At 53.8% G+C, this 20,989-nt stretch overlaps 1 protein-coding gene across 3 annotated transcripts in view; it reads right to left on the bottom strand.

Moving 5' to 3' along the window:
- Nucleotides 1-20,989, bottom strand: part of LAPTM5 (lysosomal protein transmembrane 5) — a 28,942-nt gene continuing 7,953 nt past the window's right edge. For 2 of the 3 annotated variants that reach the window (XM_012440124.2, XM_012440125.2), the window contains exons 3-9: nt 9,964-10,057; nt 9,181-9,257; nt 7,401-7,529; nt 6,554-6,676; nt 5,234-5,329; nt 2,728-2,820; nt 1,366-1,455 (exon numbers count right to left, since the gene is read on the bottom strand). In XM_012440124.2, the coding sequence (XP_012295547.2) occupies nt 2,759-2,820; nt 5,234-5,329; nt 6,554-6,676; nt 7,401-7,529; nt 9,181-9,257; nt 9,964-10,057 (581 nt within the window). In that variant the 3' untranslated portion in view covers nt 1,366-1,455; nt 2,728-2,758. Of the gene's footprint in view, nt 1,456-2,727; nt 2,821-5,233; nt 5,330-6,553; nt 6,677-7,400; nt 7,530-9,180; nt 9,258-9,963; nt 10,058-20,989 lie in introns of all 3 variants that reach the window. The other variant, XM_012440123.2, reaches the window with a different exon arrangement.

Genomic DNA, 20,989 nt, shown 5'->3' on the forward strand with positions numbered 1-20,989 from the left:
GAAGTTCGTTGCTGCTTTATTGAAACTTCCTCCCTGTCACACACAAAGCAATTACACAAGGGGGTGTTGCTAGGGAGCTCTTGCAGAGCCTTCTCCCTCTGTGCCCCGCCCCCCGCCCACAGACTCCAGAGACCCTGCCTCCGTGGTCTCCACCTCGGGTCAGCTCCCCGCGTCACACAGGGAAGCAGGCACAGGAGGGCCGTTGGGGCCAAACCTCCCCAGCTGCCACCACCGCCGTGACCCGAGTGGCAGGGTCTGTGCCCACAAGGGGGGTTGCCTGCTTTGACTGAACTAACCTGTGGGTTTAGTTCAGTGAACGGATGTGCTTGGTTTCAGGGCTGAATTTCTGCTTGACCACAAGCCTTGGGCAGAACTGACTCGCCTATGACTGAATCCAGTGAATGGAGGGTCAATGATGGCCTGGCCTGGGAATGGACTGGCAGCTCCTTACTGAAATGACTGCGACTGAGCTGACCCCTTTCATGGAATCCACTGCTCTGCAGCCACGCTACCGCAGAGTGACTGAATAGGCGAGCACTGGACTGTTAATGACAGCTCTTCAGCAGAAGAATTGTGCATTTGAAGGGACTGTTTTATGATTGAAATAACTGTTATTTCCTGGAGTTAACCTTGAATGACAGGTTGTCAATTGTTTAAATGAATTGATTATACAGCCACTCAGAGGTCCTACATTGACCAGAAGTGGCAGCCAGTTGATGGGTTCATTTGAATTAAATGGTTTGGAGGCTAACTTGATTTTTAAAATTGAATTTTATCACTATTCTATGTATTCTATTTATCACTATTCTAAACGACTCATGCTTGGCTAATTGATTATCATTTAAGCAAGCTACTTGAAGAAATTGACTACATACATATTTATGTATGGGGTGGCTAACTGATGATTACTTGATTAAATTGCTATTGAACTGACAACTATTTATAAATCAATGCAATAGACTGTTGTTTGACCAAATTGTTTTACTGAACTGACAAGTAGGTTTTTGATTTGTCAGTGGCTTGCCTGGACTGATCAAGCTGATAGTTACTTAACAGACTCACCAAGTTTAGAGGGACCAATCATCTAAACAAGTGTCAGAGCCGATGGAAATAAACCAAGCATTTTCAGGCTGAATTTTTGAGAGACCAGAGGAGTGATTCAGCCTATAGCACTGATCCAATTGTGAGCAGCCCATAGGCCCTGCAGGAGGAGCAGGCCAGGAAGGGAGACACAAGCAGATTGTCCTGGAGTCAGCCAGGGAGTGGCGGGAGGGTCCACCCAGGCCACAGGGGCCACCAAAGCAAAGAAGCGGATTATGAGGCAGCTCCGCCCCTCCCAGCACTGGGGCTGGGGCCTGGCGAGAATCACACCTCTGAGTATGGGGGTGGTGCTGGGCCCCCCTCTGGAGCCTTCGATGGCAAAGACAGGGCTTCCTCGTAGGATGGCAGGACCACCTGGGAGAGACAGAGAGATGAGGGCTGAGTATGGTCAAGAACGACCCACAATTCCAGCCTGGGATCATGGGACCCAAACTCCCACCTCTGGCAAAATGATGATGATGATGATGATGATGACTGACAGGTCTTGGACACCTGCTATGTGCTACACATTGCCTGCATGAGACAGGTGCACTTCTCAGTAGTGGACACACTTGCCTGTCCAGCATGAAGACCCCCTTATTTTGAAAGCAGTGCACCGTTTTCCTTGGCAAAACACTTACAATCCATATACCTTCAGAAGAACTGGCCCCGTCCCTCAGATCCAGAAGGGTGGCAGGACTTGGCCACTCAAATTAGAATTCTATCCCCCTGGCTATAGTCTTTGGTTTGAGCACAGGCATATGGCACAAGTTGGTCCAATCAGACATATTCCTGGGACCTTCTCTTTCCGCTGGGATTACTGAGAGGATGGGATGTTAGCCTAGGGGTTTTGGCAGCCATTTTGCCACCACGAGGGATGGGCTTCCCGAAAATGAAGCCAATATTGAGGAAAGTAGAGTCAAGAGATAGAGAGGATGAGATCATGTCCTGATGTCAGGACTCGGCCAGGCCCAAGCCAGACCGACGTTTGACTGCTAAGTTCTGTGAGCTAGTAAATTCCTTCTGTTACTTAAGTCAGATTGAGTTCGGTTTCTGCCACTTGCAACCAGAAGTGTCTTAACTAATCCAATCTCCACCTTACAGGTGACGAAAGTAAGTTACCAGAAATTTAAACCGTCACTTTCCAATAAGCAGCTTCCAAGCACACCCCAACCTCTCTTCTTGGAAAGCCCCTTCTTCTTTCCCAGCTATCTCATATCCATTGACCCTCCAAGACCAATCAACTGTCACCTCCTCCAGGAAGCCTTCCCTGATGCCCGAGAAGAAGCCAGGTCCCTGTGCTTATTGTCCCTGTGCTTCGCAGCAAGTTGTAATTGTATCTATGTGTCTGAATTCACCCTGGACTCTATACTCCTCTAAGGTAGAGGTGGCATCTTAGTTTTCTCTGCACCCCCTGGAATAGATATGAGACTAGCCAAGAGTGAGAAGCAGTAAATACTGAGTAAATGAATGAGTGAGTGAATGAATAGAATCTTAGACTATCAGAACTGAAAGAGGTCACATTTCTTCTGATCCAACCCTCATCTTGCAAATAGAGAACCCGAGGCTCAGAGACGGAAAGAGATTTGACCCAAATGGCACAGGGAGTGAGTGGCAGGGCTGGGACCCACCTGCAGCCACACTCACCTTCCGGAGCATCTCGGAGGTGCTCCTCTCCTCAGCCGAGTTCAGCCACTTGATGAATCTGTAGCACCGCCACACGCACTTGAACATGTAGACCTGGAAGAAGGCGCAGGTCAGGCTGTGCTTTGCTGAGCATCCTTCTGACTCTCCAGCAGGCCTGGGACAATGCCAGCCAGGAGCTATCATTCTCTCCAGAAGCCAGCATCCAGCCGTTCCTGCTCAGACCTCTCCTTCTGGTTAGGGTTCTTCACCAGCCAGTCCAGAATAGTCCAGGTACTGCCTTTTTCATTGCCCCATAGACATCACAGAGCAAGGGCGTTTGGGGGGCTTCTTGCCCACCCTCCAATTTCCCCAGAAATAGTCCCACAGCTCCTGCTTAACTGCCCACAGCAACTGGGAGCTCACTACCTCCCGAGACAGCCCTGCCCATCTTGAAACAGAGCTGGCGGTGGGACACGTTCTCTTCGAAACTCCTTCTGATATGTTGTTTTCTAAAGCAGATTACAAAACAGCCCATGCAGTATTGGTCCATGTTTATCGGGGAGGAACAATTAGCATATATCCATCAGCTGATGCAAGTTGATGTAAGAACTGGGCAGAAGATTTCAGGGTGGGGCATAAAATCCCAAGGGGCGAGCTCAAGAAACAACAGAAAACCCCCAAATCCCCCCTGAGTAGGAGGAGAGGGTCCTGTCCTGGAAGGTCTTGTCTGATGGAGTCCCTGACGGGTGCATAGGTGGGGCAGGGAGACATAGGGAGCTACTGAATGACGAAGACTGAGGTATGAAGGCCAGCAAGGCAGAATGAGGGTCAAAGAGGGAATCCCCTCATTCTGGAGGACAAAAAAACAGAAGTGGAGCTGGACACTGTGGCTCATGCCTGTAATCCCAGCACTTTGGGAGGCTAAGGCAGACAGATCACCTGAGATCGGGAGTTCAAGACCAGCCTGACCACCATGGAGAAACTCTGTCTCTACTAAAAATATTTTAAAAATTAGCCAGGCATGGTGGCACATGCCTATAATCCCAGCTACTTGGGAGGCTGAGGCAAGAGAATCGCTTGAACCCAGGAGGCAGAGGTTGCGGTGAGCCGAGATCACGCCATTGCACTCCAGCCTGGGCAACAAGAGTGAAACTCTGTCTCAAAAAAAGAAAAAAGAAGGGAAGTTGGGGGACGGAGCTATGTGTTGGGGCCTGGGGAGGGTCCTGCAGTAGAGAGCGTCATGGAAACCCGACACTGACTTCCCCCAGGAAGCCTCAGGGCCGTTCTCACTGCACACTCACTAGCCCATTTGTGCTAGGTCAGTTCTTGGAGAAGATGTTAAAAGGGGCAATTTTCTGTTTCCAGGTGGCATTAGGTGACAACAGAGACTGTTCAGGGCCTCAGATGGAAGCAGCAGCCAGGGTCTGCAGATGCCCACCCACCAGCACAGAAAGGCTGGGAGGAAATGCACCCGGCTGTCAGCAGTGATGGTCTCTGAGTAGGGTGTAGATGGTGGAGTGACTGCCTTCTCTCTACTTATCTGTAGTTTTTTGGGTTTTGGTTTTGGTTTTAGAGAGAGATTCTCACTCTGTCATCCAGGCTGGAGTGCAGTGGCACAATTATGGCCCACTGCAGCCTCAACCCCCCAGGCTCAAGCGATCCTCTCGCCTCAGCCTCCCTAGTAGCTGGGACTATAGGCACGCACCACCACATCCGACTAATTTTTTTTTTATGTTTTGTAGTGACAGAATCTTGCTATGTTGCCCAGGTTTGTTTTGAACACCTAGCCTCAAGCAATCGAGAATTCCCCGTGAGGGTTCTGCAGGTATTAAGAAACAGCAATCATGTCCCCCTCGAGTCATCTGTTTTCCATGCTGAATAGCACTCTGTTCTTTGCTGGGTTTTGCTGTGGTGGGGGGAGGGGAGTTCCTAAGGTGGCAGCATTTCCTTGTCTCTTCACTTTGCTGATTGCACTGCTATGAACACACTCAGTGCTTCACCATCACCCAGACCTGGGACCTGAAACTGGACCCTATCCTCTGGGCCTGACCACCCCAGAGAAGAATGAGACCATTCCCCTCCCTCCTTCTCATCATCAAACCTCTATTAACATGATCTCAGGTACATTTTGATGCCTGAATCACATACAACTGTAACACAGGCAAAGTAAGACTCATTACGCCCCTGAGGCCCAGAGAGAAGTGACTTGCTGAAGACCAGCCACACAGCTGGTGATGGTGGGGCTGGGATTCAAGCCCAGGTCAGTCCACATCTAATTCCAGACAGCTAGAATTAGACACCTGAACGTAGGTGGCCTTCACAGGTTCACATTCCCTGAATGGGCTGTCCCAGAGGATCCCAAGTCAAGTCAGAGGAGCTGGTACGAGAAAGCAAGAGAAAGGAGCTAAAAGCAGGGGAGGAGGCACGGGGGACACATGTCCCTGCTTCTAACAGCTGGGCACAGGCAGGCCTGGGCCCAGCACAGCCTCACCACCCCTCCCAGAGCCGCAGGGCAGGGGCCACTCACCTTGAAGATGAGGACAGTGATGAAGGCGATGGAAAAGATGATTGTCATCTTGATGAACTGGTCGTGAGGCATACCCTCCTGGCTGGGGAGGTAATTCTGCAACAGATTTGGGAGCCACATCAACATCTCTGGCCCTGAGGAATTTTAACAGCACCCACACATCCAGGAATAATGATCCCACCCTCCACACACACAGGAGTGCAGTGTGGCACAGCCGTCACCTTGGTGGGCCGCCACAACAGCCTTAGGAAGTAGGTGCTACCCCCAGCCCCCTCCCACTGACCGGCCAACCAGGAAAAGTGAAGGGGCTACTGCCTCCCAGATCTGCTTCCCAGGTGGGTGCACCTGCCCATCTCCAGCTGGCGGGTGTCAGCTGCCCACAGGCCACACGTATGCCCTTCTCTAGAAGGTCATCTTGGCTGATCAGGGCCACCTAATCCACTAATACCCGGGAGGCGACATCCCCTCCACTAGGGGCAGCGTGAAACCAATGACTGATGCCGAGGAACTCGCCCTCGGTGAGACTGCCTCTGTGGTCATTTGCAAATTCCTCCACACATTCTTTGAGACTCCTCCCTTCTAAAGGTAGTGTTTATTTCCTCTCCCCTTGAGTGTGGACTGGACTTAGCGACTCAATTTTAACTAACAGAATGTGGCAGACATGATGTAAAAGACTCTGCCTCTCCTCCTTGCTTCTCTCTCAGATCACTCCCTTGGGGAAGCCAGCAGCCATGTCAGGAGGGCACTCAAGCAGCACTGCTACAGGTCCACATGCTGACGAATTAGGAAAAGGATGCACACCCTGTGAGTGAGCCATCGGGAGTGCATCCTTTAGATCTAATCAAGCCCTCAGTTGTCCACCACCCCAGGTGACATCTTGGGTGCAAGCCCATCAGAGTCTCTGAGTCAGAAGAGCCCAGCTAAGCCACTCCCAAGCTCCTGATCCTCAGAAACTGTGTGAAATAATACATGCTTATTGCTTTCACACATGATGTTTAGGGATAATTCATTAGACAGCAATAAAAGTTGATATTACTTCTGCGTTGCAATTCACATGCCAAGCCCCTCTCTGGGATCATGCAGGCTGCTCCTACAGTCACGTCTTTGCTTGGCTTTCTCTTTTTCTCAAACCTGCCTTCCTCACTCCTTACAAGCTTCCTCCTCAGAGGGCTCCTTCAATAAATCACCAGCACAAGAATCCCCTCATAATGCCCCACCTCCGGGGAACCCAGCCCAAACCACCGAGGCACAGAGAGGTGAAATAACTTGTTGGAGGCCATGCAGCCAGCAAATGGGCATGGACCCCTGCCCCAGGCTCACCATGTGGTTCATGGACTTGAAGTTGAGATAGGTGGGCACTTCCATGTAGGAGCTGCACAGGGTCAGGATGCTCAGGCAGAAGTCCAGCAGCTGCAGCGTCATCAGGGGGACCTTGGAGGGGCCCTGTGGAGGACAAATAAGAGGAGGAGCAATAAGGAGCAGCAGTTAAAGTCCCAGTTACTTGAGAGACCGTCTCAGCTACAGACATCAGTGACTTTCGTCCCCTGTGCACAGATGCAGACACCCAGATGTTCACACCAAGGGCTAGTAGCAGAGCCAGGACTAGAACCAGGGTCTCCAGACTCCCAGGCCAGGGCCTTTCCACGATGTAGCCCCTCAGTCTCTTCAAGGACATTTGGGGGAAATGTGAAAAGCAGCTTTGGGGGACCATGTCCTTGACTGGCAGCAGCACTCACGGCACCCCACAGTGGGCGCTCATCACGGGCATGAACCATCCTCTCCTCCTCTCTTCAACTTGGTTCCAAAGAAGAAATAACACTGGGGACGGGGGTGGGATGGGCGGAAAGCGCACGTGCCCTTTCCTCAGGCGTCAATTCACTCCCAGCGGCACTGACGGAGTGCTGACCACGGACTGCACCCCCGATGCATGTGTTCCTCATTCAACCCTCACGAGGCATGTGGATGAGATGTGATTGCAGGTACATTCCACAGAGGAAGAAACTTGGGGCAGTGTGGAGGGGCTCAGAGACAGGGTCAGACACCAGCTAGGAAGAGGGTTCCTACCCTCCCCCCACCTGAGCCCAGGGCCCGTGTCTGGCCCCCTCCCACCTCCCACGCCAGGCCTGGGCTCTGCTGGCCAGGTGGGAGGCGGGGGCTGAGTACTCACAGAGCGGCTTCGGGAGGCCAACTTGAGGTAGGCGGGCAGCTCGATGTAGGAGCCCAGCAGGGTGAGCAGGCACAGGAGGTAGTCCATGATTTGCAGGGACAGGAAGGGCAGCAGGTACTTCTCCCGGTTCTGGAAGGTAAGCCCAGCACTGGCAGGTATCCCTGCGTGCACCAACAATGCCCCACCCAGCCCGATAGCCCCGGGCAGCTTTTCCCACCCTCTCCCAAATCTTCCCTGCCCTCCTCAGTGGAGGTCACCTTCCTCTGAGTGACACTCTGGGGACAGGGAGTGGATAAGACCCAGGCCCTAAATGAGAAGAGTCTGGGTGTCCCGGGAGAAATAAGGGAACCATCCCCCTCTGTTGGGGCTCAGTAGCAGGATTTGAGTCAATTTGCTCACAAGAACCCAGCAAGGAAGGGCTTTGTGTGCTTTTACAAAGGAGAAGCGATCAGAGAGGACTTGCTGGAGGTGGGGACACCAGGGCTAGATCAGGGAAGGAGACTAGGACGGAGCAGGAGGGAAGGGCAGGGCACTAGAGGCGGAAGGACCAGCTGAGTGAAGGCCGAGGCAGCAGACAGCTCCCCCGCCTCTGCACACTGTTGAACCTTCCTCCATGGGCCACTCCCAGGAGGACAGAGTCACGGTAGGAGTCCCTGCCAGGATGAGGCTGAAGATCCCTCTCCTTCAGCTGAAAGCAAGTGACCACCATGACCAGTATTCATTCCTGTCACCCACAGCTGGGGACAAAAACACACAAACCGCAGTTTCCCGGTGTCTCATGTGGTCATCTGAAATCACTCAGGAGGCAGCCAGAACAACCCCGGCTGATCTCAGAGTCTTCAGGGACCACCTGCTCCATTTCTCTAGCTGAACCATCTGAGTGTCTGCACAAGCACCCACAGCCACCCTGCACAATGCAAATGGCCATCCCAGGGAGCCTGGGTTCCGAGAGAGTGGGTGTTAGCAAGGGGAGTGGGCGGTGGCATTTTAGGCAGGGTAGACGCATTCCAAACCAGCACCAAATCACCTCCCCACTCCTCCGGCCCTGCAAGTGCCAGGCCACTGTCTGCACAGGAAGGACCCTCTTTCTGGTTCCTACTCCCATGGCTATGTGGTGAGGCCCTGGCTTCCTGCCTTTCTGGGGGGCCAAGGGACAATGGCTTCCTCTTCTGCAGGTCTGAGCTGCAGCTTGTCTCAACTCTCCCACCAGATTTGCTTCGGGCCCAGGAGCCCCTCGTTGTCACACTAGACTGTCCCTGACTCTCAGAGGGCCCATCTTCCCCAATCAGATCATGAGCTCTCTGGGGGCCTCCCAGGGCGTGGGTCCCCCTCGGGGCGCTGGCACCTGTCACTGCACCGATGGAGCTGCAGGCATCCTACTTTTCCTCTGCTTCAGCTCCTCTCACCCATTACAAAATCCAGTGCTCTCTCCCCTCCCTCACCCCCAAAACAACACTTCCTCTTCCACTGTCAAAATCCCTGCTTCCATGTGCCATTTAAAAGGATGTGGGTTGTCAGCTAGTTCTCACCAAAGCATCGGTGACCTGCATAGCCCACCACGGGCGGCCCATGGAGGCTCATGTTACCTGGAAACAGAGGCCACCAGCCCAGGGAATCTCAGGAAGAAACATGGCTCTCCAAAAGGTAACTGTGACGATCTCCAGCGTGCAGGTGGGACCTCCTAACATATCCGCCTCCCACCCTCTCGGCACCCAGCACTGCCGCAGTGGGTGTGAATAACAGGAGGAAACAGGGGGTAGTGGGGCTCCTGAGCCCTCACCTTGACCACGCCGATCAGCAGGCTCAGGCTGATGATGAAGAGCATGATGATGAGTAGGAAGCTGGAGATCAGGTCGGCTGAAAGGCAAGGACAGCGGTGAGGGCCTCAGGGTGCCCCAGGGACCCCAGTCAGACTCCCAGGACCACACTGGGGGAATCACTGGCGTGAGGACATGAGGATGCACAGGAAAACCCAGGTCTGCCCTAACGCAGTCCTCAGTCTGGAGTGGGTCCAAAGACAAAAGCAGAACATCACAGGCAGCACAGGAGGAAGTGACAGAGGGGGCGGGGCTGGAGGTGCAGGCTGGGGTCCACTTCAGCCAGGGCGAGGCCGAGGAAGGCAACCCTGGGGAGTGGCCTGAGAGTGCTGAGGAGTCAGCCTGAGACAGGGACAGGGTGGGTGAGGTCAGTGTGGCTGGAGCAAGGTGTTGGGGGAAGAATCGCAAGGAGATGCTGTCAGAGGGGTGGGCAGGGGCTGCATCCCATGGTGAGGAGTTTCCATTTTATTCTAGTGTCATGAGCAGCCCCTGACGGTTTTAGGCAGAACAATGTGGCTGTCTACTAGCTGGTGGGGCATTGCAAAGCACCATCCCATAGGCTCTCACCACCTGCAGAAGTGGGTGGGGTCAGGTGAAACATCCCCATTTGCAGATGAAACTTGCCAGCCAGGCATTCATCGCCCATGGAGAGGTAGCAGGTCCTCCAACCCCAGCCTGGCTATCCCTGGCCAGGGCTCTCCCTGTCCTCCTCCCACCACCACCCCACCGGTGTTCCCTGCACTTACCGATCCTGATGTAGCCCATCTGGGAGAGCTTGCAGGATGCCTTGCCATGGGCCACCTCCACCGAGTGCTCGATGAACAACAAGACGCTCATGATCTGGGGGCAGAGCAAAGCGTCAGTCAGCTGGGCCTGCACCACGCCCCCCACCGGCCCCTCCCACCTTAGTGGTGTACAGCAGGGAAGCCAGTAGTGGGGATCCTGGAGCAGATGGCATGCCGGTTCAGTAGGGCATCTGAGACAAAAGAGTGGCCTTTATACACACATAGCCTATGCTCAGAATCCTGGGTCTGCCTCTCTCCAGCTGTGTGTGTGACCCTGGCCAAGCTACCTGACTTGTGTGTGCCTCAGTTTTCCCATCTGCGAGATGGGGATAATGCTAGTAAGCTCCCTTAAGAGGCTACTGTGGGGAGTAAATGAGACTGTCCCAGGAGAGCCCTTAGGCCCAGTTCTCAGTAAGAGTGGTAACTATTACTATTGAAGGTCAGAATTAAAGAGGTGGAGTGGGCCAGGCATGGTGGCTCACGCCTGTAATCTCAGCACTTTGAGAGGCTGAGGCAGGTGGATCACAGGGTCAGGAGTTCGAGACCAGCCTGGCCAACATGGTGAAACCCCGTCTCTACTAAAAATATAAAAATTAGCCGGCACAATGGTGAGCGCCTATAATCCCAGCTACTCAGGAACTGAGGCAGGGGAATCACTTGAACCTGGGAGGCAGAAGTTGCAGTGAGCTGAGATCGTGCCACTGCACTCCAACCTGGGCAACAGAGCAAGACTCTGTCTCCAGAAAGAAAAAAAAAAGAGGTAGGGGGTAGAAGCTGAAGGCCCCTCTGCTGCAGCCTTCCGTAATGACAGGCTCCGGGGATCAGAGAGCATCCTAGAGCTTCAGCTTCCCAGAATCGTCAACACAGGCCCAGGAGGGCCCTGGAGAGCATCTAACCCTGAATTCCCAACTCCCATGGCCCCTCGGGGAATAATAACATCTTCCTCATCGGAGTGTGGTGGGCCAGATGGGATAATTCACTCAAAGTACCTGGCAGATAGTAAGCGCTCAATCTGTGCTATTATTGTTATCATACCCCCACTTGACTATAGGCTCCAGGCAGGGAAAGCCCGTGTGTCTCTTTGTTCACTGCCCTAGCTGTTGTATTTGTGGAATGAATGAATGAATGAACAAATGAACCCCACACCCTCAGAGGACCCTTGCTAAGAATGATGGGGAAGAGGCGAATCTGATAGGCCTGAGTGTTAGGTGGCCCTAGAAACAACTTAAGCCCAGCCGCAAAGCTGCAGTTTGAAAGAACCTTGGAGGACACCTTGTCCGTGCCTCCCATCAACCAGTGCAGGAATGCTGTGCCATGCAGCCTCCACTTAAATGCTTCCGGCCATGGGGAACACACATCTTATGTGTGTTCATGTCCTTGCAGCAAGCCCTCCACCCTTCCCCTACGACAAACACGCAGTTCTCCAGGTACCCTCTGCCCACGTAAAGAACAAGAAAACTGTCCCCTCCCTTCCAGTGGGTGCCCTATCTCTATTAATATAGCCCTAAGTTTGCATTGGCTTTCTAGGCAGCCCTGCACTGGTAACTTATGCTCAGCTGACAGGCAACCAGCCACCACCATCTGTTTCCCCCTTGCTGACTGTGTGGTTTTTTGTTTTTTTTTTTTTTTAGCTCAGACACAGGTCTCAACTTTTCTTCCTGCCACATTACATCCTGTTTAGGGGCGTGGAAAACGACTGAACAGAAAAGTGATGAAGAGCTGGGCTCCAGAGTCAGATCAAGAGGGATTTGAATCCAGGTCACTGTGTGACCTTGGGCAAGTCACTTAACCTCTCTGAGTTTCCTCATCTGGAAAATTGCAATCTCTGGATTTGGTGAAGATTAAATTGCATTATATTTGCAAAGCACTGAGCTCAGGGACTGGCAGGGGTGCTCAGCAAACAGAACCTGCTTTTGGCTGGCGCAAGCTTATGTGCTTGGGCAGTAGTGCCAGGAGCAGGGTGCATGCTCTAACTGCCCCCTCTACCTGCTGGTGCCGGAAAGGCTTTGTCTCACCAGGAAAGTGGAGCCCACCCAGAGCAGAAGGCAGGTGTGGTGAGGGCTGTGGCTCATGCTCACAGGAAACAGCCCTGAGAGGGAAAAACTCCTTCCTCTGCCCCTAAAAGCCAAGCTGCAGCCCCTGTCCTCTCAGTTTCACCTTGAATGAGAGAAAGAGAAAGGGAGGCAGATGACAGCTCTGTCCAGCACAGAACAGGGTGTCCTGTGAAGTGGTGAGCTCCCTGTTCCTGGGAGTATGTAAGCAGATCACAGGGTAGTTGCTGCAGGGCTTAGAAAAGGACCATGAGCATCTATCAGCTGTGATATGAGAAGACTTTTGAAGTCCCAAGATTCTAGGATTATCTGAGGTCTGGAACAAAGCTTAGAATCAGACCATCTCAACCTCCACTTGCTAGGAGTCTACATCTACTTGTTTTATAAGCTCCCTTTGCTTGTTTTATGAACTCAGAGAGGTCAAGTGGCTCGCCCAAGGACACACAGCAAGTTGGGGACAGAGCCCAAGTCTCCAAGTGCTATTCGGATGCCTTCCCATTCCCCTAACCCCCAAAATGCCTCAAAGCCCTGCTAGCCTGAACCCTGGAGGACTTAGATATTTTGATCATGCACCTGTCAGTAAAACCTTTTGAACACATGCTTCTATTTTTCTTTATTTCTAAATGGCATGCATCTGTTAGTGTCCTAGTTTATCACGAACATCATAAAACATCTACTAAAAAGTTTCCAGAAATTAAAAAATTATATGATTGAAAAATTTAGAAATTCTAAATATTGTCATCCTGAGGCCCTGAGGTCACCTTACACTTTACCCGGCTTCAGAGACTTCTGCTCAGCCCCAAGTACCCCAAAACTCCTCTATTCTCCTCTAAGCCTCCCTCACTGCCCTGCGGCCCCTCCAACCACCCCAGGGGAAGAAGGGGGCACTTGTATAGCCGAACTCCATGCTGGGTGATCGTCCCACTACCCAGCAAAGGGACTATTCTTAATACTTTCACTCTCATTTCACAGACAAAGGAAGTGCAGCTCCGAGAGGCCCAGGGCCTTACCCAAGGCCTCCTCATCAGCTGGTCATGCATAGGGCTAGGATTCAAATCTTGGCCAATTCCCTCTGCTACCCAGAATCTCCTGGCCACCCAGCTCTGCCTGAGACCTGACCCTTCCCCTCCGTGCCTCAGTGGAGGCAGAGAGGCGCCCCCATCTCCTCTCTCCCTCTGCACTCCCCTCTCTCTGCCCTCAGCCTGAGTACCTGGCACCAGAGGTATTTCTACTTTTGTGAAAACCACCTGCACTTAAAACCCAGGCTCACCCTCACCCCATTTCTCGTTCTCAACAACCCCGCGGAGGGGGATGGGGGAAGACTTTGTTCCCATTGCTGTATGAGAGCCACGAGGCTCACAGAGGGCAGGAACCAGCCCACGGTCACAGAGCGAGGCAGCCTCAAAGCCTGACTCAGACTGTCTGTGGGATCCCAACCTTCCATGAAGATGCCAGTCTCTGACCCAGGAGAAAGGGAGGAAGCTCGGCTCTGGGCACGCATGTGGCTCTCTAGGACATGGGATGGAGAGGAACTCACATATATTTGGCACCTACTGTGCGCTCAGACCTGTATACACACAGACTTGCACTGCAATCTCCCAAAATTTTACAAAAGAGACATTTTCCCGTTTTACAGATGAGGAAATGGAGGCTGAGAGGGGACTCATGTGTCCTGTGTCACGTGGTCCGGCTGGGATGCGAACCCTGTTGCCTCTCTCCTGGGGTCCAGGGCTCCCCACAAGGCTGGGCTGGCTGCCCTGGGGCTCCAGGATCTCTCTGGCCATGTGCCCACCCTTCCCTGGCAGCCAAGCCCCAGCCCCGGCCACTCAGAGCTCAGGAGACAACAGCTGGTGCACAGGAGGCCTCCTCCACTGCCTGAGTGATATGTGGCCCTGGCCGGGCTCTGGCTTCTCCCTGGCCTCAGTTTCCACCTCTGGTCAATGAGAAGAGTCACCCTCATTTTCCCCTGGTGCCATGCAGGAGGGTCGGGGGGTGGAGCTCCTACACACTGTAGGATGTCTCACCCAGGCCACCCCAGGGCCCGCACCCTGCCCCTCAGAAGGCCCTCGCTGCCTCACCCACGTCCCTAACCAACAGCTGTCGCTAGTTCCTGGAAAGTGCCTGGCCGACCTACAGAGTATGCTGAGACCTGGAGACCCACAGAGTCGGCATTTCCAGGCCCCCAGCCCCTGCCTTCCCCTCATGCCCGTTTCCACCTGGACACAGCGCTGTCTTCTCCCTAAGCTCTGAGAGCCCAGCTGGGCCGTGACCTCGGGACCCCAGCCATCCCACAACAGGCACAGGCCTTCTGTCCTCCCACAATACCCAGGCAGACAGCATGCCCTCACCCACCTGTTCCCCCACTACAGCGTCTTTTCACTCACTGTTCATTCATTCTAAGCCTGTGAGATCGTGAAGATGAGAGCTGAGTGCTGGAGTCAGATGGCCCAGGGCCCCCAGCGAGCTCTGTGCCCTTGAGCCAGCCACAAACCTCTCTGGGCCTCGGCTCCTCATCTGAGGAATGGGGATGATCACTGACCCGCTTCACAGGATTGCTGAGGTCTATAGCGTCGTGCTGTGCACAGAGCCAGGCACACAACAGGCGCGCCATAGGCAAGCACAGTTGGGTGGTGGTTGCTACCCGTGGACAGTAACCACTCTCTGAGCGCCTGCCGCCTCCAGACTCTGTCTAGACAAGCCACTGACCCTGCTGTGCAGTCTCCAGGGAATCTGATGCGTGAATGGTGTGCTCAGAGCCACAACAGAGAACACGCAGGGGGCTGGGGTCCTTGATGAGGGAGGGAGCATCGCTGTCTAAAAGCCTTAGGGAGAGTTTCACCAACAGTTAACCCACGAGCGTGGCTTTGAAGGATAAGGAGGAGTTTTCCAACACAGAAGAGAAGAAAGCATTCCAAAAGAGGGGACATAATGTGCAAAGGCCCCAGGCCTGGCGGTGCAGGTGTGTCTCAGTCTCTCCAGGGAAACTCAGAAGGCATGGGGGTGTCTCTTCCCTGAGAAAGAGGATGTTACCAGTGGAAAAGTATGGCCCAGAGAGAGACAGTGACCAGCCCAAGGTCACACAGCAAAACTGCTGCAGCAAACTCAGCTCTGTCCTCCTGCCTCCAAGCGGGGCTCAGGCTGCAGTCCCAGCCATGCTCAGCCACCTTCCCACCCCCACTCTGCTTCCCCGATTTCCACCTCTTCCTTCTGCCCCTCCTTGGCTTCAGTTCTCACTCCCATCTGCACCCAGCCCTTCTTTCTTAATGACAAACACAGCCTCCCCAAGCTGGCCAGTGGAGGAGTGTCCAGGGGGCGGGAGGAGTTCTGTTTCTTTTCCTGGCGGCAAGCAACAGCTCGAGCTAAAAGAATGGGGCCGGGGGCTGTAGGAGGGAAACCAGGGAAGGTGGGGCAGTATTGAACATGGCGGGGCAGTAAGGATGGCGGTGTCGGAGGGTACGGCGGGGAAACAGTGCAGCAGGTGCTGCCCGGGGAGACTGGCCATGGTGACCGCGTGAGGCGGGGAGTGGCTGCTGGGATGTTGCTGGAGTTGGTGTGGTGATGCCAGTGATGATCAGAGATGCTGCTGTTGATGCTGGTGACAGCAATGGGGGTGATGGCAGTGGGGACATCAGGATAGGATGGTGATAAGGAAGATGAGGAGATGACACCAGAACCCCCGATTCTGGGGTTCAAACACCAGTCCCTTCTGCAGGAGAGTAGGCCCACTCTCTCCCAATCTCTGAGGCCCAGGACTCACCGTCTCAGAAGCAGACAGGCAGAGCCCCACTCTCTGAGATTTCAGGGGCTGAAGGTCACAGAGGAAGGACCCAGCCGTCAGTGAGCTTCGTGCCAGAGGGAGTGTGGACACTCTCCTGTCCATTCACGTCATTGGCTCCTCCTACCAAATGCGAAAGCCCAGGGCAGAGGTTGCACAGAAGTGAGGTCCGGGCTTGTCTTCAATCTTTCCCAACAGACAATGCGGTTTGCCAAACGGGTCCCAAGTGCCACAGCCCTCCCTTGCCCCTCCCCCTCACAGCTGCTCCACCCTGACCCTGGGTCCTGCGGCCTCATGCTCCACCATCGTCACTATTAGAACGGCCCCTCCCTGAACCTCAGTCCCCTCAACCTCACCTGCCCACCCCGTTTTCCCTGGGTTCTCTGGGAGGAGGATGTCAGAGGGAGTCAGATGTGTCACCATCAAGAGAAACCTTCCCTCCCCAACCCTGTGCTGCTGGTCACCACCTATGGCGCAGCTTAGTGGGGGCCAGCCCCCCAAGAGCACTATCTCCCCACCCACCTCTCCGGCCAGCCCAGATACCACCAGACGCCCCCATTCCCAGGGCCACGCACCCAGCAGCAGCCCAGCCTGGCTGCCTCCGGCTCCCCAGAACCTGGCTTCTCTCTCTCTTCATTCTTCAACAGTCCTCGTCCTCCCTCCCACCTCTGCCTCATCCCCTCCTCCCTCCACCAGGCTCTGGGGCTCCCAGATCTCAGGGAGAACCCTGGCACAGTTGCTGATCCCCTGTGGGATCCTGGGCTGGCCGCGTTACTTCATCTGTAACATTTCCTCATCTGTAGAAGGGAGAGAAGAATCCATCCACCTCCTGGAGTGGGTGTGAGAAGTAAATCGCCAAAGATGACGATTCAGAAAGATGAACTGAGAAGCAGAGGCGCCTGTGTGCGGACACCCAGCACAAAGCCTGGTGGCCACGGCTGCCTGATTTGTAATAGCCCCAAGCTGGGATCAACCCAAATGTTCTTTTGCAGGAAAACAGGCAAATGCATTGTGGTAGATTCATACAATGGAGTACACACAGCAATGGAAAAAATGAGTTAGCTACCCACAACCACAAGGACGAAGCTCCCAAACGTAACGCTGGGAGAAAGAAGCCCTCCCAAAGGAACATGTGCCGCAGAATTTCATTTCTACGTAGTTCTACAGATGCATGTGTTCTAGAACGACATATACAGGCAGAAGTCAGTGCGGGTGGGGCAGCGGTGAGGAGGGGGCACTGGGGCTCCTGGGTGCCGGTCCTGTCTGATTTCTTAGTTTGGGTGGAGGTCGCATGGGTGTGTTCACTTTGTAGGAGCTCACCAAGATGTGCACTCATGCTAACTGTGCTTTTCTATAGGTAAATTATACATCAAGAAAAGGTTTGCAAAAATAAAACCAAATAGAGATTGGCCGGCACCTACTGTGTGCCAGGCTCCACAGGATCGTGAAGATGAATCAGGCTGGGTCAAGACCCAAACGAGCACCCAGGCCAGAGGGCATGACTCACAGAGACCCAGCACACAGGGGTCTGGGTCAACACCGGGAGCTCAGGGTCCAACGGTGGGAGTCAAGGAGGGCTTCTCAGAGGAGGTGAATCCTGAGGATTTCCCCCAAAGAGCAATGGGAAGAGTGTTGCAGGCAGAGGAAAGGGCATGAGCAGAGGCCAGTGTGTGTGAGACGCATTCAGGAAACTGCAAGCCGTTCCTCTTAGTGAACTGTGATTTGGGGTCATCCATGTGCCCTACCCGCAGCTGCCCTCAGTAAATGGCAGCAGGTCCTGGGAGAACACAAGGATCCCCTGGTTTGGCAGGGGTGGGGACTCCAGGGACGGAGAGAAAGGGGGAGAGCATGCAGGAGACGTGACGGCTCATGTGAAAGCCTAGAGAGCCAAGGCTCCGACGGCTCAGATGGCGCTGGAGGAGGCTGTCACCTGCAGCTAACTTTGCCACAAAGGCAAACAGTGCCAGTGAATCCCAGCAGCAGAGAGATTCTGGCTGGCGGGTAGCTTACCAAATCTCCCTTTAGGAGCAGCTGGCGGGGGGCTCAGAATTGGCCTCCAGGTGCAACCCAAGGCCTTGTCACCCTCCACTTCCTAGATATCTGGGGAAGCATCCTCAACTCCCAAACGATTCCCCAAAACCATCACTTCCATCTTCAGAGTAAAGACCCACAACAGTGACGATAAATATTGACGCTATTAGTATTGTGCATTTATTAGATGCCAGGTCCTTTTCTGAACATAGACAGTCGGCCCTCTGTATCACGGGTTCTGCATTTGAGTATTTCAATTCGAAATCCAAAGATGTGGAACCTGCAGATGGGGAGTGCCAACCAACCCTACATTCTCACGTCATCCTTGTGCCAGTGTCGTGAGACAGGTTCTGACATTAGTCCCACATTTTTCTGATGTTGCAGGTAAAATTGAAATCAGCTCTGTGCTTCTCAGAACAAGGCTCTGGGGATGGCAGAACTGACCCCTACCCATCCTGTGGCTGCCAGGAAGCCTGCCCTCCCTGCCTCTGCCTGAAGCAGACACCTGGGCTCCGGTTCTTTATCCAACACAGGCTGCAGAGTCGCTTGCCCTCCTGAGCCTTGATTTTCTCATCTGTAAAATGGAGGCCTCAGAGGAGGCAGCTGCCATTTGTCAGGTGCCACAAATGGGGCTTAATGAACCCCGCTTGACAGGGGAGCAAACCGAGGCTGGGGGAGGGGTGCCTTGTCCCGAGCAACCCCTGCACAGGGCAGAGGCGCTGCAGCTCCCGGCTCTGCTTCCTGCCTCAGGAGGGGGTGCTTTGCCTCACTTCCCCTGGCAGGGTGGGGTCCCCTGGGAGACCAACACTCGCCTCACAGTGAGCTCAGAGCAAAGTCCTGGTTCCAGGCCACTGCTCTAGGCTCAAAATAAAAGCCACACTTCCTGGAGGCCTCAGGGCCAGGATGGCAACAGAGAAGTCTCAGCCAGGCTAGGCTAGGCCCACCAGCTACTCTCAATGAGACAGGCCATGGGGCCTCCTGCTTTTAGAAGCTGGGTTCACACCCCTGAGGTGAGAACAGCTCAGTTCTGACACTGAGGAGGGTCCACAACTCCCACCCTGCCCCCACCAGCCTCCTCATCCCTCCGTGAAGGAAACAGAGCTGCGGTGGCAGAGAACACGGCCTCTCTGTCCAGCCCGGGGGTTCTAACAGATTCTCACTCAGGGTTTTCTGCACCTGGCAGTTGGGGCCCTTTTTCCAACCCCAAAGAGATGAACTTTCAACAGGGAAGAGGGGCCAGGCATGATGCCTGATGCCTATAATCCCAACACTTTGGGAGGCCAAGCCTGGTGGATCACTTGAGGTCAAGAGTTCAAGACCAGCCTGGCCAACATGGTGAAACCCTGTCTCTCCTAATGATACAAAAAAAGCCAGGAGTGGTGGCACGCACCTGTAATTTCAGCTACTTGGGAGGCTGAGGCATGAGAATCACTTGAACCTGGGAGGCAGAGGTTGCAGTGAACCAAGATCATGCCACTACACACCAGCCTGGGTGACAGAGCAAGACTCACCCTCAAAAAAAGGGAGGGGGCCTTGTGTTCTTCCACAGCCCACTTCAGGCACTTATCTGTGAGCCCCCCACCCGGCTTCCCTGGGGCCTCCTCCAAATGATCACTTTTGAGACAGGGACCACTGGCCCTATTTACAGATAAGAAAGCAAGGCTCAGATAACAAAGGTGCCCGCCTGCTCAAGTGACATCACTGGTGAGTAATGGAGATGGTCCTGTGTTCTTTTCAATCACAAATCACTGCACCCAAAGTGAAGCAGAGAAAGGAGCCCCATTAGTTCTAAGGAGGACAAACCAGGAGAGCTTCTGGAAAAAGAAGCTTCCTGTGAACTGGACCATAAAGAAGAAATGAATGGTGGGGCTGGATGAGGGCAGGGGCTCCCAGACAGACACACCACCCAGCCATGGGCCAGGGAAGGAGCTCATCTGCCCACTTTCTGGATCATTCCACACGCCTGTGTGCCAGCATCAGGGCCTGAAGCAAGCACCTGCCCCACCTCCCCATGTGTCTGGGAGCAAGTCAGGATCCCTGCTGGACCTGTTTTCTCATCTGTAAAATGAGCAGATGGGCCAAGCAGAGATCCAGCTTCTTAGCTATGAAGCTTATAAAAGCAAAGGACTTGGGCAAGTCTCACCCCTGGGGACCACTCCACCCTCTTCCCCCACACACCGCGTGGGCCACCCCTCCTAACTCAGCTTGGCAAATCTCATAGGTCTCTGAAGCACCGCAGGTCCTTCCCCTTCAAGCCCGTGTTCATGCTACTCCCCCTGCCCGCATGGCCTCTTTCTTTCCCAGCGTGGCCTCTTTCCCCATGCAAAGCCCTACTCATCCTTAGGACTCAGACCTCCTCCAAGAAGCTGTTCCCGAATCCCAACCTCCAGCCCCACATCTGTGCCCCCATCACAGCCAGCAGTGTCATCCGTTGTCCTTGTCACAGTTTTTCCTTGGCAAACTGGCCCCTCGAGGACAGATGTCTTGAATGAGTCAGGGCTATATCCCGGCCTGGGGCCGAGCACAGAAAGACATGGGGGTACATATCTCTACCACGTCAGGCAATAGAGATCCCTTCTTCAAATGCCTTACTTTTTTCTTTTTTTATACAGAGTCTCACTCCATCAGGCTGGAGTGCAGCGACATGATCTCGGCCTACTGCAACCTCCGCCTCCCAGGTTCAAGCGATTCTCCTGCCTCAGCCTCCTGAGTAGCTGGGATTACAGGCTTCCGCCATCACGCCTGGCTAATTTTTTGTATTTTTAGTAAAGATGGGGTTTTGTCATGTTGGCCAGGCTGGTCTTGAACTCTTGACCTCAAGTGATCCACCTGCCTCAACCTCCCAAAGTGCTGGGATTGTAGGTGTGAGCCACCGTGCCCGGCCTTACTTTTTTTTTCCAATTTAAAAGTAGCACACTTGAGCAACCAAGTAAAGCAGCATTGGATTATAACCAAAAGCATACGATAAAGATCCCTGAGTCCCTGTAATATAAATAAATCATTTATTTATATAATAAGCTGGGAGAACAGACAAATCTCCTTGAGAAATTCCCAGTAATTTATGTAGCTACACTGCCCGGAAGGAGGTGGGCAGAACTCCCCATTCATCAAACTTGGGCTGCGTGAAGCA

This window comes from Aotus nancymaae, unplaced genomic scaffold, assembly GCF_030222135.1.
Source record: "Aotus nancymaae isolate 86718 unplaced genomic scaffold, 86718_ANA_hifiasm-v0.15.2.pri h1tg000053l, whole genome shotgun sequence".
NCBI lineage: Eukaryota > Metazoa > Chordata > Mammalia > Primates > Aotidae > Aotus > Aotus nancymaae.